We start from the raw sequence: 24,280 nt of genomic DNA, 5'->3' as shown, positions 1-24,280 counted from the left end.
AAGAAGGTCTAAGTTTTAGAAAGAAATGCTGAACAAACAAAATTGTTAAATACATGAACAAACTTTTATAAACCATTATAGTAATATCTAGTTTGGAGAATGTTTTTTTAAAAAATGTAAAATTTCAAAATTAGATAACATAACTCCTAAATGGAAGATTAAGTCATTGAAGTAAAAATGTCCTAAGATATTTTAATTCTTTAGGTAAGATAATATTGATTAACTCTAGGTTTTAAGCATATATATTGAAGGGGAATCTCAAAAGAATAGAAACAGAGTATGTAATTTCCAGTACAATAAAAAATAGAACTTTTAACGCTATGTAAAGTCTAAAGGGAAGGGGGGAAAAGGATAAGCACAGAAAAATCAGGAAAAAATAAAGTATAATATATTAATATTTAAATATTACACCAAATATTTAAATATTATATCAAAGATATAAACATAACAATAAATATTAAAACTGTCATAATTTTTGAACCCAGATAATATGATATGTAATAAAAGATCTACCTAAAATACACACAACAGTGAGAAGGTACTTAATACCACTAAACTGTATACTTAAAAGTAGTTAAAATGGTCACTTTATGTTATGTATATTTACAAAATTTTTTGAATTATAAGGCACTCAAAGAAACAGGAAAATGGAATCCACAATGAGGAAAGAAGACATTCACTTAAAACCAACTCAAAACTGACAGAGATGAAAGATATAGTGGACAAGGACGCTAAAAGTCATTACAATATTACTATCATCTATATATTCCAAAGGTTAATTCAAGATATGGAAGGCATTAAGACCCAAATCAGATTTCTAAAGATGAATGCTACAATATGTGAGGTAAAAATTACACTGAATAGAATTAACAGGAGATGACACTTTGCAAAAGAAACAAATTATTCACCTTGAAAATAAAAATCATGCTAAAGAGAGAGAAAAAAGAATGGAGTATCAGTGAAATATGGGCCAATTTCAAGAGGCCTGATTACATATATGAATTTGCAGTCACCGAAGGACAGAAGAGAAAAAAGACAGAAAAAAAAATTTGAGGAAAGAGCAAAACAACTTTGTGATAAACAGTACAAAACTACACATCCAAGAAACTCAAAGAATCCCAGGCACAAAAAAATATGAAGAAAACTGCACCAAAGCACACAGTAATCAAATCGCTCAAAAACCAGTGGTAAAGAAAAATTCTCAAAAGCAGCCAGAGAAAAAAAGACACACAGGAAGAATGTTAAGAATGCTCATAGATTTTTCATAAGAAGCAATGCAAATGAGGAGACAATAGAGAACATTTCAGAGTGCTAAAAGTAAAAATCCTGTCATCTAGAATGCCATGTGCAGCAAATATAAGTTTCAAAAAGGGAGGCAAAATAGACTTTGGGGGAACAGAGAAAAGCTGAAATAATTGATTACCTGATGACCCACACTGCAAGAAATTTTCAAGAGAATTCTTCAGGCAGAAGGGAAATGATACCAGCTAGAAACACGGATCTACACAAGGGAATGAAGACACAGGATGTGGTAACTTGATGGCAAATATGTAAGATTTTCTTCAGTATTTAAACACCTTTAAAAGATAACTGACTGATAAAACTGTTATATCTTTTGAGTATTTAATATTTAAAAATAAAATACAGAATTAAAATAAAGAAGTATTTTAAAACTGTTTAAATCACAAAATTAGGTTAGTTAAATTCAGTTAGGTACGTTTACTATGTAACATAACATTAATACCATAGGTGAAGTTAGAGCGTGACCCAATAACACAAATGCTGGGAGGAAGAAATGGAAGTTTACTATTGCAAGATGTTTATACCATATGTGAAGCACCATAAAAAGATAGAATGTATTCAGTTAAAGGATCTGTACTAAAGATCTTATAACAACCAAAAAATAACAACAACAAAGAGCTGTAGTTAATAAGGATGTAACATAATATCATAAAAATTAGTAAATTCTCCAAGTGGTAAAAGGGAAAAAGGGAAAGAATACAAGAAATAAAATATGAAGAAAAGTAGAAAACAAAAAGCATATTGATAGATTTCAACCTGAGCATATCTATAATCAAATGTAAATGGTCTCAGTTTGAAATTAAAAACAAAGATGGTCAAACTGGAGGGAAAAAAAGCAATACAACTATATGTTACCTATAAGAAACATACTTTCAATATAAAGATAAATAATTTAACAGGAACATAATGGGGAAAGATACATGGTACTAACACTAATTGAAAGAAATCTGGAGAGACTGTATGAATATCAGACATGGTAAATTTGAGAGAAAAATTATTACCAGAGATAAAGAACTTTATTTCATAATGATAAAGGAGTGAATTCATAAAAAGTGTGTAGCATTCCTAAAAGTTTGTGCCCTTTATATCCGAGCTTCAAAATATGTGAAGCAAAAACTGATGGAACTACAAGGATAAAGAAACAAATTTACGATAGTCAGAGATTTTACTATATCTTCTCTACAACAGGAGTACACAGACAATCAACAAGTACATAGAAGATCTGAACAACACTATCAGCCAACTCAACCTAGTTGACATTTGTTGAACACTCCAAAGAACAGAAGAATACACACTATTTTCAAGTACACATGGAACATTTACCAAGTTGGTCCTCTATCTCAATCACATATCATGTCTCAATAAATTTGAAAGATCTCAACCCATACAAAATATGTTCTCTGACCACAAAGGAGTGATATTAGAAATCAATTATAGAAAGATATCTGAAAAATCCTCAAGTATTTGAAAATTGAATAGCACATTTTTAAATAATCCATAGGTCAAGAAGAAATCTAAAAAAATTTATGATGTATTTGAACTAAATGGAAATTAAAACCTTCACAAAAGAAGATTCCAAGCACATTGGACTCCCTTAAGCCAAGCATTTTAAAGATATTCCCAAATATACACAAATTCTTCTAAAGTAATTAAAAGGGGGTTTACTTCCTACCTCAGTCAGCTCAGGCTACTATAACAAAATACCATAGAGTGGACGGTTTAAGCAACAGACATCTTTTCCTCACAGTTGAAGAGGCTGGGAGGTCCAAGATCAAGGCATGGACCAATTTGGTTCCTGATAAGATCTCTTTTATGGCTTGTAGACAGCTACTTTTTCACTGTGTCCTTAGTGGTAGAGAGAGAGCTCTTGTCTCTCTTCCTCTTTTTATAAGGACACTAATCGTATCATGGATCCTTCATAATCTCATCTAAACCGAATTACCACCCAAAACTGTGGACTCCTGACACATCACATTGGGGATTGGATTGAATTTTGAAGGGATACAAACATTAGTCCATAACCCTGTGCCAACTCCTTCTATAAAACCAGCATTACCCTGATACCAGATAAAACAAGGGAAAACATTACTGGAAAACAACAGATAAGTAGTGACCATAGAGGCAGAAATTCAAAGGAAAATTTTAGTGAATAGAATCTAACAATATATAAAATAAGGATGATACATATATCCAGGTGGAATTTAACCCAAGAATGCCAGCTGATTTAATATTTTGCAAAAATCAATATTACCATATTAAAAACTAAAAAAGAAAAAATTTTGATCATCTCAGTTGGCACCAAAAAAACTTCTTGCAACATCAAACATCTGTTCCTGTTTAAATCTCTGAGAAATGAGGACTATAAGAAACACTCTTTTACCCAATAAAGGGCATCTGTAAATAAAACAAAACAAACAGAACCCAGCAGCCAACATTGTATTTCATGGTGAAAGTCTGCATGCTCTCCCCCAAGACTGTAAGACAAGAATGTCCACTTTCACTACTTCTAATCAACATCAGGTTTGGAAACTTCAGGCCTACCCTATGACCTCCAGGGCCAATGATTTACCCATCATGCCTACATAATATAACCAGTGTAAAAGCCCTAAACAAAGGGGTTCAGAAGGCTTCTGCTTTGGTGAATGCATCCATGTGCCAGGAAGGTGACACACTCCAAACTCCATGGGGACAAAGTTCCTATGCTTGGGAACTTTTCAGACCTGGCCTATATACGTCTTCATCTGGCTGTTTCTTTGTATCCTTTATAATATTCAGTATAATAAACCCGAAATAATAATAAAGTGTTTCCTTGAGTACTGTGAGACATTATAGCAAATTATCAAACCTGGGGAAAGAGGTCTTATGCGAACCCTCAATTTGTAGCCAACTTGAATGGAAGTGTGAGTAACTTAGAGACCCACCACTTGTACTTGGCTTCTGAAGTAGGAACTGTCCTCTGGTACTCATCCCTTAATCTGCGCGGTCTGCGCTAATTCTGGATAATTCATTTCAAAATTGGATGAAATTGTAGGTCATCCAGTTGGTGTCCACGGAGAATTGGAGAATTGCTTGGTGTTGAAAATCCACACACTTGGTGTTAGAAATGTTGTGAGTAGAGAAACAGTTATTTAGTAAGTAACACAAATAAAAGCCATCCTCATTGGAAAGAAAGAAATGAAACTGTCTTCATTCACCTACGTCATGATCATCTTCGTAGTCAATCTGACAGAATCTTCAAAAACTATTAGAACCACCAAGTGCATTTATCAGTTTGGCTGAATACATAAGGTCAACACAATACATGTAAACGCAACTGATTTTTTTTAAAGATTTTATTTATTTATTTGAGGGAGAGGAAGAGAGAACATAAGAGGAGGAAGGGCAGATGGAGAGGGAGAAGCATACTCCCTGCTAAGCAGGCAGTCAACACAGGGCTTTATCTCAGGACCCTGAGATCATGCCCCGAGTCGAAGGCAGATGTTTAATGGACTGAGTCACACAGGCGCCCCATCAACTCAAGTGAATTTTTATATAATATCAAGGAACAATTAGAAATTGAAATTTAAAAAATAATACCATTTGTAATAGCATCAAAGAGTATGAAATATAGTATTTAGGGATAAGCCTGACCAGGATGTATAAAAGCTATACACAAAAAAAGTACAAAACATTGCAGAGAGAAATGGAAAAAGGCCTGAATAAATGCTCATGGACTGGAAAAATCATCATTGCTAAGATAGCAGTTATCCTCAAATTGATAAATACTTCAACATAATCCAGTTACAATCAAAAAAGCCTTTTTTTGCAGAAATCGACAAACTAAGTGTAAAATTCATATGGAAATGAAAAATACCTAGTATAGCTGAATAACTGAAAAAGAACAAAGTCAGAGAGCTAAAACTACCCGATTTCAAGACTTATAAAGCTACAAGACTGTGTGATATTGGCATAACAACAGACAATTCAATAAAACAGAACAGAGAGTCCATAAATAGGCCCATACAAAATGATTTTCCACACAGATAAAAGGTAATTTAGTGTGCTGGAATATGCACATGAGTATCAGTATGTAAAAAAAAGAAAGAAAGAAAGAAAGAAAGAAAGAAAGAAAGAAAGAAAGAAAGAAGAAAAGAAAAAAACTTCAGTCTATATCTCATACCACATACAAAAATTCCATCAAAATGGATTATAGACCTAAATGTGTAACCCAAACTATAAAACTTCTAGAATAAAACACTATAAGCCTTTGGGATATAAAAAAAATTTCTTAGATGCAATACCAAAACTATAGTCCATAAAAGAAAAATGTCAATAAATTATTCATCAAAATAAAAAAATGTCCAAAACAAGCAACCAAAACCAAAAACACCTTTCAAAAGACAGTGAACACTGCAAAGAGAATGATAGAACTTATATTCAGAATATACAAAGAATTCTCAATAAAGAAACAAACTACCCAGTTTTTCTAAATGAGAAAAACATTCAACACTTACCAAAGAAAATATATGAGTGATAAGTAAGTATATGATAAGACAGTCATCATTAGTCTTTAGGGAGATACAATTAAAACCACAACGAGAGATAATTAATATATAACACTATATGTCAACTGTACTTCAATAATAATTTTTAAAAAAACATAAGAAATACACATATACTATAATGTCTAAAATTAAAAAGACTGATCATACCATGTATTGAAAAAACATGAAAGAACAGGAAATCTCAGACATTGGTGGGAGGAATGTAAAATAGTACAACCACTTAGAAAAAACACCTTAGCAATTTCTTTAAAAGTTAAATGACTACATACTATATGATACAGCTACAGCCTTCACAAGTTTTTACCCAGGAAAATAGAAGCTCATGTCCACAAAAATACTTGCACAAGAGTGTTTGCAGCTTTATTTGTAACGTCATAAAATTGGAAACAAACCAAATGTTTCCATATGGATACAAACTGGTATATTCATACAATGAAATACTATTTAACAATAGAAATAATGAACGATTAATGTGTGAACTTATCTCAAGTAATTATGCTCAGTAAAAGAAACCAGGACTCTCTGCCACCAAAAAAAGGGAGTACATATTGTATAATCACATTTATATAAAAATCTAGAATATGCAAACTGAAATATAGTTCCAGAGAGCAGATCAGTGGTTACCTGGGGGTGGAGGGAGAGCAAGAGTTTTGGGGTAGGATTTTAAAGAAGAATAAGAAAACTTGGAGGTGATGGATAAGTTCATTATCTTGATTGCGCTGATGGTACACGAGTATAAAACTATGAGAAAAGAGTAAAAATATTAGCCAATCTAGCAAAGCAGAGTAAAGAAAAAAGTAAAACAGGGCATGGAAAGTAAGCATAGTAAACAAGATATAAAAATTAAGATTGTAAAAATATGACCAAATTTGTAAGTAACCACAACAAATGTGGATGGTTTAAATTCTCCTACTAAAAGTTAAAATTCTCAGAGTTCATAAAAATCCGCTATATCTTGTCTATTAAAAAGCTGTAGTTTCTTTGTAAAAGGTGTACCTGAAATAAAATGTCACGGAGAATTGAAGACAGACAGATGACGACATACCAGGCAAATACTAACCAGTGAAAGGATGGACTGAGCAGCCAAGGAGGTAAGGGGTTCAGATGTCCCATCAATAGAGAACTTACCATTCACATGCAAGGAGGGCAATCACCTGATGGTCTCCAGTTGTTAAGGCCTTCAGGATCCAGTTCAGCTTTTAAGTTGAGACCGTACTCTTCCCAGACAATGACTAAGCATGAAGGGGTATTAGGGTTTTGTCACTTCTGCTCATGAAAGAGTCCCCTTAGAAGCCATCTTTGCTCCGGGGTTTCTCATTGGGTTGGCCAAGACTTTGACAGTTCTGTGTCTGGATCTGAGGCTCTTGTATCCTGCTTCCTCCCCTTTCCTTACACAGGTTTCATTCAGATCAGTGTCATGGTCTAAAGGTTTTCCCTCCCCTATCCTACTTCCTGCCCCTTTAATCTTTCACACGTATAACCCCTCTCTCCCAAATAAACTTTACTGCTCCTAACTCCATCTCAGCCTCTGCTTCTTGGAGGAACTGACACAACTGTTTTAGTTTCTAGATTTTTCTGATTCAACAGATCAAAAATGGATTTGGGTAATCTATACAATTTTTTATTTCCCCATATGATTCTCCTGTTAGCACCCCTATAGTGGAAGATTTTAATACATTTATTTCCTGTACATCATCATTTGACATTTATAAACTGTTTTGAAGTCTTTAAGGTGTCATTTACATGGCCGTTTTGACGTAAATTATCAAGTTATGATGTAAACACAATTTTGCTTTTTTTGTTTTTCAGTAATATTTAAGCAGATATTTTTAAAACATTTTTATTATGTTATGTTAGTCACCATACAGTACATCATTAGTTTTTGATGTAGTGTTCCACGATTTATTGTAAACAGATATTTTTGAACCCAGTTAACTGTGAGCCTCGTCCCACCCAGGGATGGATGAGGAACAAAGGAAAGGTCAAGGACAGGGTTTGATGTCTATTGTTCACACTGCTTGGTAATATTTATATGGGGAAACTTAATGGACTGTTTTGGCGGTGTAGCCAAATGGTGTCGAAATGGTTTGGTCAAAATTATGTGCTAAATGTGATTAGATTAGTTCACCTCCAAAAGAAACTAAGAATCTTTTTAATGATAAAGCCTAGTGTAGCCAAAATGTCCAGAGAAGGGAAAACAGTGACAAAAGAGCTGTCTTAAATGTTTTACATAGAATTGAAGAATGAATGGATTTTCTTTTAATTTCTACAATGATGAAAATTTTTAATGTTTTTCCTGCTATGGAGAAGCAGACTTTTTTCATAAATTTTTATAAATAAAATATATTTTTCATAAGATTAAAAACAATTAATATACACATTCTTAATACTGCATTCCACAGAAAAATTGAGGGGAAGGGTCATATCATCCCTTGGCCATTCTCTTAGCACAGAGACCATATTTTATGGATACCCAAGTTCCTCATAGCGCATATTTAGCTGCTTATATACTCAATGAACATCTGTGATTTGCTAAATACCTCACAATAAAATGTACATCATAAAAATACACAATTTCAATTTATCACATCTGCAAAAACTGTTAGGCAGTAGCTATCAATCTCTATTGAGATATGAGTTCAGAAAGTAATCCCTCACATGTGTTCTCTCTCTCTTATTCCTGCTTTCTCATCAACATGACAGAAAAACATAAATCCAGTTTTGTCAAATAGTGTAGTTTTTATTATAATCTTACAACACATTAGTTAACTGGTTGATTAAAAACAAGAAGTGGGAATCATGCAGATATTAAAATAACAATATAAGGAAAGGCACGTCCAAACATGGTTGAAGGGAATGTAAACTGATACAATTTGACATATCAATCAATAAAAAAATGCACAAACCCTTTTGACCTGAAATTCCACTCAGGGAAATTATTCTATAAATATACTTAAATACAAAAAGATCTATCTACAAGAAACATTCTATGTGGTATGTTTATAATACCAAAACAAACAAATAAAACTTAAAGTAATCTAAATGTCTATCACTAGGACTGTAGTTAATTAAATTATGACATAACCATATAATGGAATTTTATAACCATTAAAAAGAATGAGGTAGCTCTGCTTGTATTGATAAAAAAGATCTCCGAGACCTATCATATTACTAGCTTTCAATAAGTGCAGAAGAGCATCATGATATGTTCCCATTTATGTCTTGACAAGCATATGTGTGTATTTATATATATGTAAATAGACTTACGAATGTACACCCATACCTTGGGTGTACAGATGTATGTACATAAAATTTTCTGAAAAAATACATTTCAGATTGTTCCTTCTGCAGAGTTCTTTCTTGAGGAAACTCAGTTTTCATTATCTACTGTACTGAACAATTTGAATATTTTATCATGAGCATTTGCTTTCTTTGTAATACCATCAGTTCTTCAGAGAACTAGCTAATACCAGCTAACATTCTAAAATTTCAATTATATAACGATATGCATGCAAACACTTTAAAAAACTATCTTCTCAGAATCCTTGAAAAGCTAATTCCAAACAGGTTTTCCTACCACAACTCTAAGAAAATCAAAATAGTAGCTCTGCTGTATCTTTATTCATGTGTTCTGCTGCTAGATTCCAATAACTTATGAAGTATGGAGACACAGCCCATCAACTTCACTTTGTAATACCTGAGACCTCTTCACTTGGTCACAGTATCATAGAGTGGATTGTTCTTCTCTGTGTAGCTGGCGTAGGGCTGCATTTCCTCCTAAGAAAGAACTCAAAGTCAAAATCGATTTTAAAAAGACAGAAGTCATCAACTACCTACATTTTTCTCACAGTTGCCCCCAGCTTCAGCACGTAAACGAGTGTTTATGTTTGTGTCTCTGGGCTTACATGGACATAAAAGAAAGACTGTTTTCTATTATTTTGTGAAAAATTTTATTGATTATTTATGTCTCAGTATGAGATTATGATAAAGTTTGAATGACAGTAGGAATGGAGAAGAATGAAGTAACATGAGAGGTATTTCAAAGGAGAGGGTCAAAGACTTGGTAAGCTACTGGTTATGAGACTATGTAGCAGGAGATGATTTAAGCACAGGTAGGAGGGAAATGATGATGGTGTAGAGAAAGAGAAGTCAAGAATTGGAAATGGTTTCATGGGGGAGAAAAGACCAATTCAGTTTCTCCAAACATTACAGTCCAAATTTGGCAAGCATTATGTGTTTTGTAAGATACAGTTCTTGAAATGGCAATATGGTTCGGAATGTGTATGAATAGTATAAGGTAGATAATTAGCAAAATAAGTACATCTGAGAATTAGCATTATGAAATTAGAATTTTTGCTTTTTAATTAAAATATTAATATTGATGCAAATTACAAATTACAAATTGCATGGCTATATTTTGACGCTGAAGCTTAAAGTTTTGCAAATATTCTTTTTAATGTTATCTTACCTCTTCAACAACTGAAGTAGCTTCTGTTTTTCTTAATTTGCATTTTCTGCAAAAATAAAAGTAAGCTGGAGTGAATTCGGAAAACATCATTATTTAATTAAAAATGGGAGAACAAAACAGTATACTATTGACAAGTGTGGTTCATTTTTTATAGAAGCCATAATAAGATAGAAAGGAATTACCAGAAATAAGAATGCTACTTGTAGTTAATACACCTAAACGAGATAATTCTGGATATGGGGAGAGGAGTGAACTTGTGCAAAAGAAGCCTGACAAATGGAATAAATGTGACACATCCTTTTTGGTACATAAAATGAATTACTGTAATTCTTTTTTAATTATTTTTATGTTATGTTAGTCACCATACGATACATCATTAGCTTTTGATGTAGCATTCCATGATTCGTTGTTTGCATATAACACCCAGAGCTCCATGCAATATGTGCCTTTACCCAAATAGAAAATTAGCATCTGTCTCTACCAAGATCTCGCCCTAAATGGCTTAATTCATTATGCTTGCATGCCTAAGTAACTGAGCAAAACCCCTCTTGTCATTTAGAGTAGCCCAAGTCTAACACATTTAGGACACTTTTAGAGTTGATGTTAACATATTAATTTTACCCTGTCAATTCCATATACCCGACCCCTTCTAGCCCAATAAAGCTGAAGGAGAAAAAGCATCACTCAATACCTGCAGCAACGGATTTTCCAAAGCCAAATGGATCCCAGAATGACCAAGACGATAACCGAAATGCAGGAGATGATATATATAGTAGTTAAATTTAGTGGTGATTGGTCACCTGTAAACATAGATACAAAAATATATGGTTTGTCTGTGCTGCATCCAGACAATGAAATATTATTTAGCACGAAAAAGAAATGAGCTACCAAGCCATGAAAAGACATGGAGGAAATTTAAATGCATATTACTCAGTGAAAGAAGCCAAGCTGACAATGTTACATTCTGTATGATTCCAAATATATGACATTCTATGCAAAACTATGGAGACGGTGTAAAGATCAGGGGTTGCTAGAGATTAGGGTGGACGGAGGGATGACGTAAGTGGAGCACAGAGGAGCTTTGGGACAGTGAAACGACTCTGTATGAAACTACAGTGGTGGATATATGCACCCCTACATTTGCTAAAACTCATAGAATGTACACCTAGAGTGAACCCTAATGTAAACTACAAACTTTGAGTGATAATGTTGTGTTAATGTAGGTTCATCAATTCTCACAAATGTACCAGTGTGGCATGGGTGATGTAGAGAGAGGGGGAGACTGTGCATGTGTCGGGGCAGGGGTAATATGGGAACTCTCTGCACTCTCCACTCAATTTTGCTATGAACCTAAAACTGCTCTAAAAACAAGTGTGTGTGTGTGTGTGTGTGTGTGTGTATGTATGTATATATATATATATATATATGAAGTCTATTATATGCAGATACATATATATCTCAAAAATAAAATACTGGACACATATATACAGTTCAAGGATGTCTCATGGTTCATGAAATTCACTTCTGTGATTTAAACAGTTCTGACTCATTAATAGTTCAAATCATTATTATAATAAATTGCTGTATCAGTTCTGATTCTAGGGTTTCTAACAAGACATCATCCTAAATCAAGATTTTGTGGCTTTCAGGATTCATGAATGGTAAATTCATTTGGAGAGCTGTGCAGACTAGATTTCTCAGTTACAGTAATAGCAGGGTGTTTCTCATCTCCAATATTCAGAAATAAATGGAGAGTTGTAAAGGAGGTAACTGGAAAAACAACATAATCCTGAAGTCACCTTTCTTCCTGGTCCTTGAAACTGACATGAATGCATGGCAGCAACTTTCAATTATTTACTAACTCTGGCAGTGATATAAAGCTCAGTCTGACAAGAGAAGTCAACAAAGGAATTGCCAGCTCTGGGAGGCAGTGGTTCTAAGACCTTGCTCCTGCTGTTCCCTAGATGGGGCTGAGGGCAGCAGACGGAGGTGAATGGAGGCTAAGCAGGCTGGTCTCCTCTCCCTCCATATTCCTTCAACAGTTTGTTTTTAAACATTGCATTTCTCTGTCTTTTGTTTGAAAAAGAAAAAAATTTTTACAGTTAAAATCAACAACATTGTTTTGAAATCCTCTCTTTCAAACAAATGCCCCTCTTTCATTGGAAGCATAGTCACAGTGGCTGAGGATCTGCCCTGCAAGGAGACAGGGAGGAGACCCAGCACTGGCTGGGAGTAGACAAGACAGTCCCTTCGATTCTGAGCATTCATAAACATGACATCATATTGTAATACTGGGTGGTCAGATTGCATACATAAGCAGGGCACAATTACTCTCCTCAGTAAATAATGCTAAAATCTTTTTTAAAAAAATCAGTTTAACAATGGATATTGGAAAATGGTGATTTAAAGCCACCTTCTCCCTTCTTAAACTTTACTAAATTATCAGTAGGAAAATTTTCTAAGTATAGACTATTTAAATATAGACAATGAACTGGATGAAGATAAGCAGATGAAAAATTTCAACTTGTTTTTAGGTGAAAAAATGAACAGAAGTAGGCAAATAATTTAAGGTAGAATAAGTAAGAATCTTAGTATCCACAAAACACCAAGAACACTCCAGAATAAGAAGGGCTAAATATATAAAAAGGGGCAAGTGGGGGGTGAAGTGTGAGTTAAAAGTTAGGAAGCTTCTTTGAAGGTCTGTATTAAGAAGAGGTAGGCAGCCAAGTCCTCTCCCACCCTGTGCAGCCAGGTCATTATAACTTCCTCAAACAGCAGGAAACAGGAAGTTGGACCCAGAAAAGGTAAACTGGAGAGATCCCAGAATCAAGATCCAGACATAATGGAGGGTGGAGAGGAAGTGCCAGACTGAGGAGAGGTATTAAAGAAAAGTCTGAGTTCTTTTTTTTTTAATAATAATATTTTTTTATTATGTTATGTTAGTCACCATACAGTACATCCCTAGTTTTTGATGTAAAGTTCCATGATTCATTACTTGCATATAATACTCAGTGCACCATGCAATACATGCCCTCCTTAATACCCATCACCAGCCTATCCCATTCCCCCTCCCCCTCTGAAGCCCTCAGTTTGTTTCCCAGAGTCCATAGTCTCTCATGGTTCATTCCCCTTTCTGTTTACCCCCCCTTTCTTCTTCCCTTTCTTCTCCTACCGATCTTCCTACTTCTTATGTTCCATAAATGAGTGAAACTATATGATAATTGTCTCTCTGCTTGACTTATTTCGCTTAGCATTATCTCCTCCAGTCCCGCCCATGTTGCAGAAAAGTCTGAGTTCTGAACAGTCTCTCTCTCTTTCACACACAGACACATAGACACACACACACACACACACACACACACACACACACACACACACGTGCTCTCCTCTGCTTCCCTGCTCCCATAACACTAATAGTCAGGGTTATCCCTCTAACACAATAGACTGGAGTTATTTTCTGCAGAATGTAAGCAGTCTCAGAGAAAAGTCCTTCAGATAACTAAAGAATCTATATTTTTTCAAAAAATTTTTTCATTTACCTACTTTAGCCTATTGAAGCTAACGAGTTGACAGGACCACCTGTCAGTGGTCCTGACAGGTGACAGAATCTAGTGACAGAATCACATTAAACTTGTATAAACAGAAAACATAGCATCCAATCAGTTCATTCTTGAATGCTCACTTTGAAATGAATGGCCAGCCAAGGATTCCCAGAGAGTAAAGGAAAGCCTGATACATGAAACAGAGATTAAAAGTAGTATATGTCTGGAAGTCAGAAGGAACTCACATTAAATAGACATGGAATCAAGCAGAGAACTGTGGGAAAGAGAATGCCCAGGAAAATCTTTGTGTAGCAGGTCTAGTGACTTCCCAGGTCAGATTATAATAACAAGAGTATGTAAAATTCAAGAAGGGGCATCTTCAAGAAAAAAAAAAAAAAGAACTTATGGATTACCCAATAAATTTGACCATGTGGAAAGTAGGATTAATAGGGTTTTCTAATTTTGTCACTGAGCTTAGTGATAATTAACAATAAATACAAATATTTTTAAGGAAACTAAAGAGTAAAGTTTAAATCAATCATAGAGGTTACTGTAATATATCTAAGAAATTCTAGGAAGAACCTGGAGAAGAAAATCGTACCAAACTAAAATCTGTGAAGAAAGCTTGTGAGTAAATTGATCCTTCTTATAAAAGCATGAACATTTTTTTTTAAATATGCTTTATACTTCTCCTAAAACCGTAAGTATTAATTTGAAAGCACACTACTCAAGCCAACTTACTACTTGCATACAAGTGGAAATTAAATTATTAAATTATTTTTCATTTTGATTATTAAATAATAAGCTACACTCTAAAATATGGCTTCTGAAAACAAATTTCGGTGTTATTCTTCTGGACATAACTATTAACGATGGAGGAGAAGGACATAAAAAAGAGGGTGGGGAGATTATGCTTGAGTGAAAATCTCCACACACTCCTTTTTCATTCTTCCTTCAATTCTCTGAAAGAATGAACACAGCAAGCAAAAACTGGAATTACTAACCTGGTTTCAGCTCTAAGGACAAACTCTTGTTGCCAGTCACATGAGAGACAGAGCAGGACACATTAGACACCTGGCCGTCCTCCCACTGGCACGTGCTCTGGACGGTCACGGCGCCATTGCCCAACTGTTGTTCCACAGTGTGACAGTCTCCCGGTGGGGTCCAGGAGATCTGGGCAGCTGGCTTCCCTGCAGCTGCCCTGCACACGATACTTCCATTGCTGCCTCGAAACAGGGTCACCCTAGGGGGCACTGCAGAGACGCACAGGAAAAGGCTTTGGTCTTAACCACAGGATATGGAATATGGGGAGACATTTGGTTCAGTCCCGGAGCTGCTTCCCTGACATACCACAGGATGTGATGCTCCTTACCTGACACTTGGAGGTGATATCCAAGACCGAAATTCCCTTCCTGTGCGGCCACTTCACACCTGTAATATCCTTCATGGGTCGTGGCCACGGGACCAATCTGAAGGGCAGGATTCAGATCAGGTCTGGACTCCCAGGAGATTCTCTCATCGGTACAGTTTCTTTCACTGGTCTCATTGTTATCTCTCCTGTAGGCTCTCGAGCAGGAAGGCTTGCCTCTGAGGTTTATGTCCCACCTTATTATCAGCACATTTTCCAAGCTGACAGGAGGACAAGCGAGCACAACCTTTGTGTCCACAAGTACAGACAGAGAAGTGTTATCTGGACACACACACACAAGGAGAATGATGAAAGAAAAGCTTGATAAAGAACTTAGTGTGTTAATTTTGCACAACATATTGCATAAGGTGTACTAGAACATGACTTTGCTGGTGATCTTATTCCAAAACTACTAGGCTTACATAAAAAATTAAACATGCACAAAATGTATTTAACACATTAAACCTAATCCAAAGATGAACCCATTTTTCTCCTATATTTGTGTTATTAGATAAACTATATTTATTATATGTGTGAGAAATATTTTAAGGGTTTAAAATTGCTTCACAAGTCTTGTATAAAACAAACAAGAAAACACAATATAAATTAAAGGAGAAAGTCATTTAAATCTAATCTTCTGGACATAGAAACTACTAGATTTATCTTGTAACTCTCGCACCTAAGGATAGAAAGTTGAAAAATGGGTGATGTGGTTTTCTCCTCCTAATTTTGATCAGAGAGAATAAATCAGTATTATCAGAACGAAATGCCTATCCCGAAGGGTGCCGCTTTGGACAAACATAAATGGAAAGCCTAAGATGGCATTCAGGTTGAACAAACTGGACTTTCTTAAGCTATTTTTTTATTTGGAGAATCACAAAGTCAGTAAAATCAACAGATCTTCCTTTCTTCTTTCCTTCCTCCCTTCCTTCCTTCCTACTGAGTCAAACGTACATTGCCAAACAGTCCCACTGAGAACTGCTCACAGATTTTGTTTCTGTACTTTCACCTAATTATGAGGATTAAATGAGGAAGTTCACTGCTTTTGCCCATCTTTAGTATAAAACGTAAGCCCTGCAACCTACCCTTACTGTCCAATACCCCAAGCTCTCCCATAAACACACGTAATGCATCCATGCCTGGGAGGGGCTGCTGAGAGAGGATTAGGGTCCTCAGCTACCACATACCTGTAAGCCAGGTGAGTGGCAGGGAGCTCATCACTTTAACGTGAGCAGAACCAGCTGTGGGGCTAGGTTGTTATGCCGGTGAAGCTCCCGAGTGATAAAACTCTGTATGTGAGATCTCTCCTCTCCTCTTTTGGTTCATTTGCCTCTTCTGGGATGGACTCAAGCCCTTGCACGTCACAGCCAAATCAAGATCCCACAACTACAGGAAGCAAGGAGGGGGAGATGTTAGAGCAGCTCTGAGGGCCAGTTACACCCATGCTCCTTCCCCCACTGCAGGCGGCTCCCCACCTTGCTCACAGGGAACCTGCGACTGGGCCAAGGCTTAGCGGCCTGAGGCAGCACAGGGGCTCAGAGAACAGCTGGAGGTGGGTGTGGGCGAGCATACAGGTGCCCAAGGGCGGGGTGCTGAAGATGAACCCAGACAGAGGTGAGGAGCACGGGGTGTGCTCTCTGTTGGTACCTCAGCTTGTGAACCGTCCGAGGCTTTAATATTTTGCCTGATACTTATTCTCAAGACCTGACTCTATTCTTTAAAGGAACTGTGCGTGGATCAAACAAACATACATATTTTAATAGGGCGGATCCAACAGGGAGGCTCCCAAGCTCCAAGGGCGGACTCTGCGCTTTCACCTCTCTGGGCTCTCTGACCCTCCAGCGATCCCCCTTCACCTGTGATGAGACCTCTTATGTGAAGGCTGTTACTCACCCTTCCCTAATCCTCTTCTCTCTCTCCCCACGCCTGTGGCGATCGTTTACCAACGGCCAGTCACTCCCCAGCCCTCAGTGGGTTGGCGCCCGTCCACCACATACAATCTCCACGCGCCCCTGTGATCAGCTGCGGTGATGTCCCCTCCTGCTTCACAGAGGGAGCGCGGGTAGATTTCCGTGTTTGCTCCAGAACCAGCAGTCACGTCCCAGCGCGGCTGCACCTGTCTCTGGCTCCCCTCCGGTCTCCTGCAGCCTCGCGCACGCAGACAAACCCCTTTTCCTTCTGCTCTCACTGCCATACCCTAGTTGGAGACCCATCACCACGCCTGGGTTACTACACAAGCCTCCTGCCGTCTGGCTCCGTCTCAAAACCCTCCTCTCCTCAGTTCCTGCCTTACCTTGCAGCCAGGTGCATGCCTGGCACACAGGGGTGATCCCCTCCACTCCGACCCCCTTCAGAGATCGCTCACTGCCCGAAGACAACGCTGACATGTCTTCGTCCTGGCTTCCAAAGCTCCCTTTTCAAATGGACTCCCCTTGGCAACCTTACCACCCCCTGTTGCGCCCACATTTCAGAAAGGAACCAGCAGGCACGACTGCCTATCTCGGCGCTCCCGGCACGGTTCTTGCAGCCTGGGTGCCTGCCCAGCACTCTGTCCATGAAAATGCTCCTCTTCCCTGAAGAGCCATTCACATGCCGCGTCCCCGCGAAGCCTCCCCAGAGCCTTGGTGCCCACTCTCCGCCCTCCACGTTCCCGGCACGCTCCATGCGAGGGCTCATCTCCTCTAGTTTAGGTGGGGTCCGTGCTTATTTCTGGGTTCTCCCACAAAACTGAGCCCCTGAGGGCGCTCTGGCAGTCTAGCTCGCCTGGCTCATCTGTGTCCCCACAAAGCCTGGCACAGAGCCTGCTAGAGAGAGCTCCATAATCTCCACGTGGAATTGAACTGCCTTGGGGGAGAAGCGCCAGGGTCATTCAGGGTCCCTCACACCACAGCATTCAGATCACCACACTCTGCACCTGCCCTCAAGGCTGGCCCCTGACCAGACCCTCAGCTCTGTTTCTAAGGCAGTTCCACACTTCCTCCCTTTCCTACTGGCCTCTAGAAAACATTAAAAAGCATATTACCTTCTGCAGGAGGTATGAGCTTGCTCTGATTTCCTTCCGCAGGTGAACCATATGGTAAAGCTAGAAAATATTCAGAGAAGAGTAAAAGAAGTCAATTTTAGGTGCCTAAATGGAGTATAAACCACTACGTATCCACAAATCCAACAGATACCATGATAGAAAATCAGTTAACTGTACATGAATTCCAGAAAAAGCTTTGCAAAACAGAAGTTAGAAATTATTCCATCAAGTGGAAAAGCATGTTAACAGTTGAAGATTACATTAGAAACTCTTAATCAATGACCCCATTTATGGGACACCATGCTGTATACTTGACAACGGTTTTGTTCAAGGTAACCTGACTCCATCTCTTTCCTAGTCACAGTGCACTGGTCCATCATGGGTACCTCACATGAGCTGGCCTGAGCATACTGCTTTCTCCAGATAACACCCTCAGATTAAGGTTGCTTGGTCCAGTTGTGGACACCTCACCCAGCTGCCAAATCAGAGTACTTTCTCAAGAATTTTGGAATCAGATTGAAAAGAATAGTTCATCCCACTTTTTCCCCCATTTTTCCTACTGTGATGGCTAATTTTATGTGTCAACGTGGTTAGGCCATGCCTCCTCAGTATTTAGTTAAACATTATTCTAGATGTGTCTGTGAAAGTATTTTCTAGATGAGATTTACATTTAAATCAGTAGACTCTGAATAAAATAAATTACCCTCCAAATGTGGGTGGGCCTTATCCAATCAGTTGAAGACCTTAGTAGAAAAAGACTGACCTTCTTAAAAAGGGAATTCTGCCTGCACACTGCCTTCAGATTCAAACTACAAGTCTTTCCTGGGTCTTCAAGCTGCTGGCCCACTCTGCAGATTTTGGATTTGCCAAGCATCCACAATCATGTGAGCCAATTCTCTAAAATAAATATTTCTCTAGATACATTGATGGGTAGGTAGATAGATGAGAGATAGATAGGTAGATAGATAGATCTCTCATTGTTCTGTTTCTCTTAGGAACCCTGACTAATACACCTACCTTCTGAAGAATGAAGCAGAAACAGAGAAGTGACTCTTCACCTAGCTCAAGTTTCTAAATGTTGTATGGTTTCTGAGATCCACATGTATTCCTTTCCTTGCGTTCTGTAGAGTTACTGGCAATCAAAATAGTCCGAATCTACTTCAAACTTGATTTCTGAGAATTCCCATTTAAGTATTGTTTTTTAAAAACAGCAATGAAAAAATAATACTTCCATGATTTAAGAGCCTAATACAGTTCTTCCTCTGGATTTATAAGACCACCATTTAATAAGCATTTTATGAGCCTGGTGCTTATAAAAATATACTTCTTGTTACCCAATCTAATTATGTAACCAATTCTACTACATTAAAAAGTAAACAAAGAAATTCATAAAAGTCTTAGAGGTAAGCATAGTCAGGCCTCTAAAATAATTAGAATTTTTTAGGCAAATAAGTTTTATTGGCTTGGTCTGGAAGGAAGGCAAAGAATGAAGAGGTGGGGCACCTGCGTGGCTCAGTCGGTTAAGCGTCTGCTTCAGCTCAGGTCAAGATCCTGGAGTTCCGAGATCAAGTCCCGCATCGGGCTCCCTGCTCAGCAAAGAGCCTGCTTCTCCCTCTGCCCCTCACCCTGCTTGTGCTCTCTCTCTCTCAAATAAATAAATACAATCTTTTTAAAAAAATGAAGTTGTAACGATCAACTTTAGCTCATATTGGGCTCAAGAATCTATTCCAGAAACAGATAAGTCAAAGCTGACCTCAGAGGGCTTACTGAAATCGAGCTATAACTTAGATATTCTAGGTTTTAAAGCTCTGTTATAACACAATATAACTTAGCCTTTCCTGACCTCTCCCATCCTATCACATCTGGCTTCTCAGAGGTTCAAGGTCTGACAGTTTCCACTTTTGTCAAATTCACCAGCAACCAAGACTGAGGGTTTATAATGAGAGAAAATTTAGGATGTGGGTAATTTTGGTGATGGTATTGTAGTTTCCATTTGGAAGTGTCAAAAGGAAATTTCTACGTTGTATTAGGAATAAGGGGTATAAGTAAAGTGGGCTGGGGGTACTGGAAGAGAAAAATCAAAAACCGCAAACTTTTTCCATAAAGGGCCAAATAGTAAACATTTGAGGTTTTGCAGTCCATATGGTCTCCATTGAAAGTATTCAATCCTATGATTGCGCAAGAAAGCAGCTGTATATAACAGATAAATAAATAGGTTTGGCTTTTTTCCAATAGAACTTTAATTACAAAAATGAGCTGGCTGGATTTTGCCCGTGGGCCATAGTTTACTGACTCTTGATTTAAAGTATAGTGTTTGAAAACCTCATTCAAATCAGTTATGAAGACATCACTTAATGCCAGACCAGGCTCTTCTACCAGAATCCTATACTATCCAGACACAGATTTAGTTATATCTGATAAGAACTAAATTGCCGATATTCTCAGACAAAATGCCTGTGACTGCTCCTGCCAGAGATAAAACCCACAAGTTGGAATGTACTCTTAAGTGTGCAAAAGGACTGTTTTCAGAAGAGAAGAAAATGCTTATTTTCACAAATATTCCTCTAATTACTTTTATGATATTGGAAATGCTTTTTAAACTTTGTTAATTGTTGACATGTGAGTCCTTTAGTTTTACTATCTTGACTGCAGCTAGTTTCCATGGAATGTCAATTTCATATCAAGTATCTTCATTGAAAATAGAAAGCATTCTTATCCAGTCTTGTCTAAAGCTCCGTGTACACCAAAGCAGTAGAACAAATGTGTCAACCTTCTGATCAATGGTCCTGTGATTTCTTTCTTTACTTTATTTATCTGAAACCAAATTTTCTTTGAAGTTCAGAAAGATTATATTTTTACATTGTTAACATCAGAGGTCTAATTTAACACTTTCTCAATGTACATATATATAGACAGAAACAAACGTGAATTGTGTTTTTTAAAACATATTTATAGAAGAAAAGTAACTTAATGACTCATTAGATTAGTCACCTAGGGCTCCCTTAATATAAAACGACCAACTTGGTCACATTAAACAACAGAAATGTATTCACTTATATTTTTGGAAGCCAGGCGTCTGAAACTAAGGTGTCAGCAGGACTGTGTTTCTTCCAACAGCTCTAGGGAAGAAGTCTTCCTTGTTTCTTCCACCTTTTGGTGGCAGCTAGCAATCCTTGGGGTTCCTCGGCTTATACATGATTGATTTCAATCTCTGCCTCCATCTTCATGTTGCCTCTCCCTGCGTCCTCTCCTTTTTCTTCCCTTCTAAGGACATTTGTCATTGGATTTAGGGCCCAGTCTCATCCAGGATGATCTCATCTCAGGAACTTTAACTTAATTACATCTTCAAAGACTCTTTTCCTAAATGCAGCCACATTCACAGGTTCCAGCTGGACATTTCTTTGAGGGAGACACCATTCAACCCACCATTCTTGGGGCGGGAGGAGGGGGGAGGGGACAGCATTGATGCATTGTTTCCAACCCTTAGATTTATAGTTTATATAATTATTTTACTTATTTTATTCTGTAGTTGACGAGGAATCTAATTTTTCTAGATGGTGAATAATTGTGTGAAATTAGAAACTATATTTTTAAGTCCAGGAATACATTTTGGAGTCACTGGAATTATTTTACAATGAAGTGAGGTATATAACAAAAATAAAAATTTGAAATATAAAGAAAAAGCTAACTATAAGAGCAACTTTCGGAGACAGAAGGGCTGGGTGGGGAACACGGACAATAAATTGCTAATATCTGCTAAGACCCATTTTTTTAAACCCATGTTTCAAAAATTGAATGAAAAATGTAACTTAGATTTCAAAAATTGAATGAGAAAAAATTTTGACATACCATTGGTTTGCTTAGCGATCACATTCTTGAAAAGGGTACCAAATAAGCACAGAAATAACTTTAGAATGAAAAATTTATGAATTCATAAAACAAACAATATTGTATTTAGACATTTTAGACAAGAGTCTAAAACTACATACAAGACAATTCAATTTCTTCAAAACATAAAAACTCTACCAGCATCAAGCATGCTTCTAGAATTATCATTAAAACATGACCATTACCCAAACCATAATTGGCCTTACCCCCTACCCACTATGTTAAGTTTGGTGGTGTCCCAGAACTTCCCACTCCTGTGCTTATGCACCCTGAAAAGACAAATGGGGTGATCAGAAGAATACACATTAGTATTTCTGACTCCTAGTTAAAGTCACAATTTTTTCACATCCTTCAGGCCATTTTTGGATTGCGGTTGCCAATAAAAACATAAGTTATGACAGGCAAGAAGTCTCAGGACAATTTGCCCGAGAATGAACTTTTGACTCGAACTTCCCACCTGTTTGCCATACCCCTGTTTTACATCTAGAGTGTCTGTCAGCACCCTCCTGTCTTTATATTCAAGTCAAAGTATTTCTTATCCCTGGCTTACGTGCATTTACTTTACCTCCAGTTGTGAAAGAAAGGATTTTACCATTCATTACAGACTTTTCGGGCACCAGTGAGTAGGTCGAGAAAGTTTAGTAATGATGTATTCATTGGGTGCTGGTATGGAACAAAAAAGGATTTTCCTAAGCATTGTCGAAACTATATCATACAGACAACAGTCTATTAAGTTTAAATTCTGTAAGGCAAGCTCTAAGCGGGAATTGCTAACAAACCTTTTTTTTTTTTTTTTTTTTTTTTTTTTTTGAGCCGCATCTCCTGGCAAAGTACTCACCAAGCATAGAAACATCATAATAAACAATGCCCTCTTGTCTCCAAGAGCTTAAGGTCCAGGTGAGGAAGCAGCTATGTATATGATTAGAGGGTAAAGTTTTCAGAGTGATGATAGAAGTAAATATAATGTCCAGGAGTTAAAAAGAAGAAACGTTTAATTCTAAGAGAGCAAGGGTAAAAGGTTAGGGAAGATTCTCTACAATAGATGATGTTTGAGCTGGATCTCAGTAGAAGAGTTCTGCAGGGAAACAGAAGGAAATCTTTTTGCACACAGAAAGAAAGTCATTTAGAAGATAGGAAGGTACATGGGGCTTCCAAAGAATGGCAAATAGTTCAGTGTTGCCGTTAGGTGAGAAAAACCAGGTGTGTGATCAGAGTTGAGGCTGGATGTTGGCAGGGTCTCCCTGTGGAAGGCACAAAACTCCTAGAAAGTGTTCGCAAGGAAATGATACACTTCTGGTGCATCTAGAGTGGGTGTAACTGACTGGCAAAGAGAAACATTTTGCATAATATTTAATGCACAGTGTTTTTCTGGAGAAATTTTGAACGCACTGCTCCTCTGAGCTACCATTTACTTGAATGAAACATTGTTTTTAAAATAACAATTTTTGAGCACTTGAGCTAGGAATAAATTTTGGGTAACTAGCATATGTTATTTATTTCAGCCTCCCCACACTGACAAGTCATTTTAACGTCATTTTACAGATAAAGAAATGTAGACTCACAGTGATGAAGCAATTTGTCCAAGGCCACCCAGCTTGTAAGCTGCTCTGATTGCCCAATTATTCTTGTGCAAGTAGGTCCTACTACACTGAATGGAAACCAAGGGTTGGATCCTAAGAAATGTGCTAGGATAAATACACTACCCAAATTAATCTAAATTAAGAGTCAGAGAAGCAAGTCCAAGCCATGTTTTTGGGGAAACACTGAGAGACAAAGGTCTGAAAGAGTACACCAAATGGCAAGTCAATAGAATCAGGATTATAATGGCATACGGACACATGCATTATGAATTCTGGATCTGAATGGAAATAGTTAAGCTAAGGAGGATTGAAGACAATTTGCCAGAATTCGTGGGCCAAACTCATCACTCCCTCACTAGATTGTAAACTCCATGAAGGCAGGAATTTTCATCCATGTTTTTCATTCCACATCCTCAATGCTTAGAAGAGTGATTTGCGCAACTCCCTGGCATGTGGCTGGCTCAAGTTGGTTAAAAAGATAAAGCCACAAGCTTACAGCAAACTGTACTAAAGATATGGGCAGTTT

At 37.3% G+C, this 24,280-nt stretch overlaps 1 protein-coding gene across 1 annotated transcript in view; it reads right to left on the bottom strand.

The window, feature by feature from the left end:
• Positions 1 to 8,565: 8,565 nt before the first annotated feature.
• Positions 8,566 to 24,280, bottom strand: part of CD200R1 (CD200 receptor 1) — a 29,981-nt gene continuing 14,266 nt past the window's right edge. Inside the window, 7 exon segments of the mRNA XM_026493297.4 lie at positions 8,566 to 9,566; positions 9,569 to 9,623; positions 10,315 to 10,360; positions 11,006 to 11,114; positions 14,861 to 15,109; positions 15,229 to 15,546; positions 18,287 to 18,346. Coding sequence (XP_026349082.2) covers positions 9,499 to 9,566; positions 9,569 to 9,623; positions 10,315 to 10,360; positions 11,006 to 11,114; positions 14,861 to 15,109; positions 15,229 to 15,546; positions 18,287 to 18,346 — 905 coding nt within the window. The 3' untranslated portion in view covers positions 8,566 to 9,498.

The sequence above is a fragment of the Ursus arctos genome, unplaced genomic scaffold (genome assembly GCF_023065955.2).
Source record: "Ursus arctos isolate Adak ecotype North America unplaced genomic scaffold, UrsArc2.0 scaffold_4, whole genome shotgun sequence".
Lineage (NCBI taxonomy): Eukaryota > Metazoa > Chordata > Mammalia > Carnivora > Ursidae > Ursus > Ursus arctos.
The sequence above is the reverse complement of the archived record's forward strand: the minus strand, read 5'-3'. Positions and strand labels throughout refer to the sequence as shown.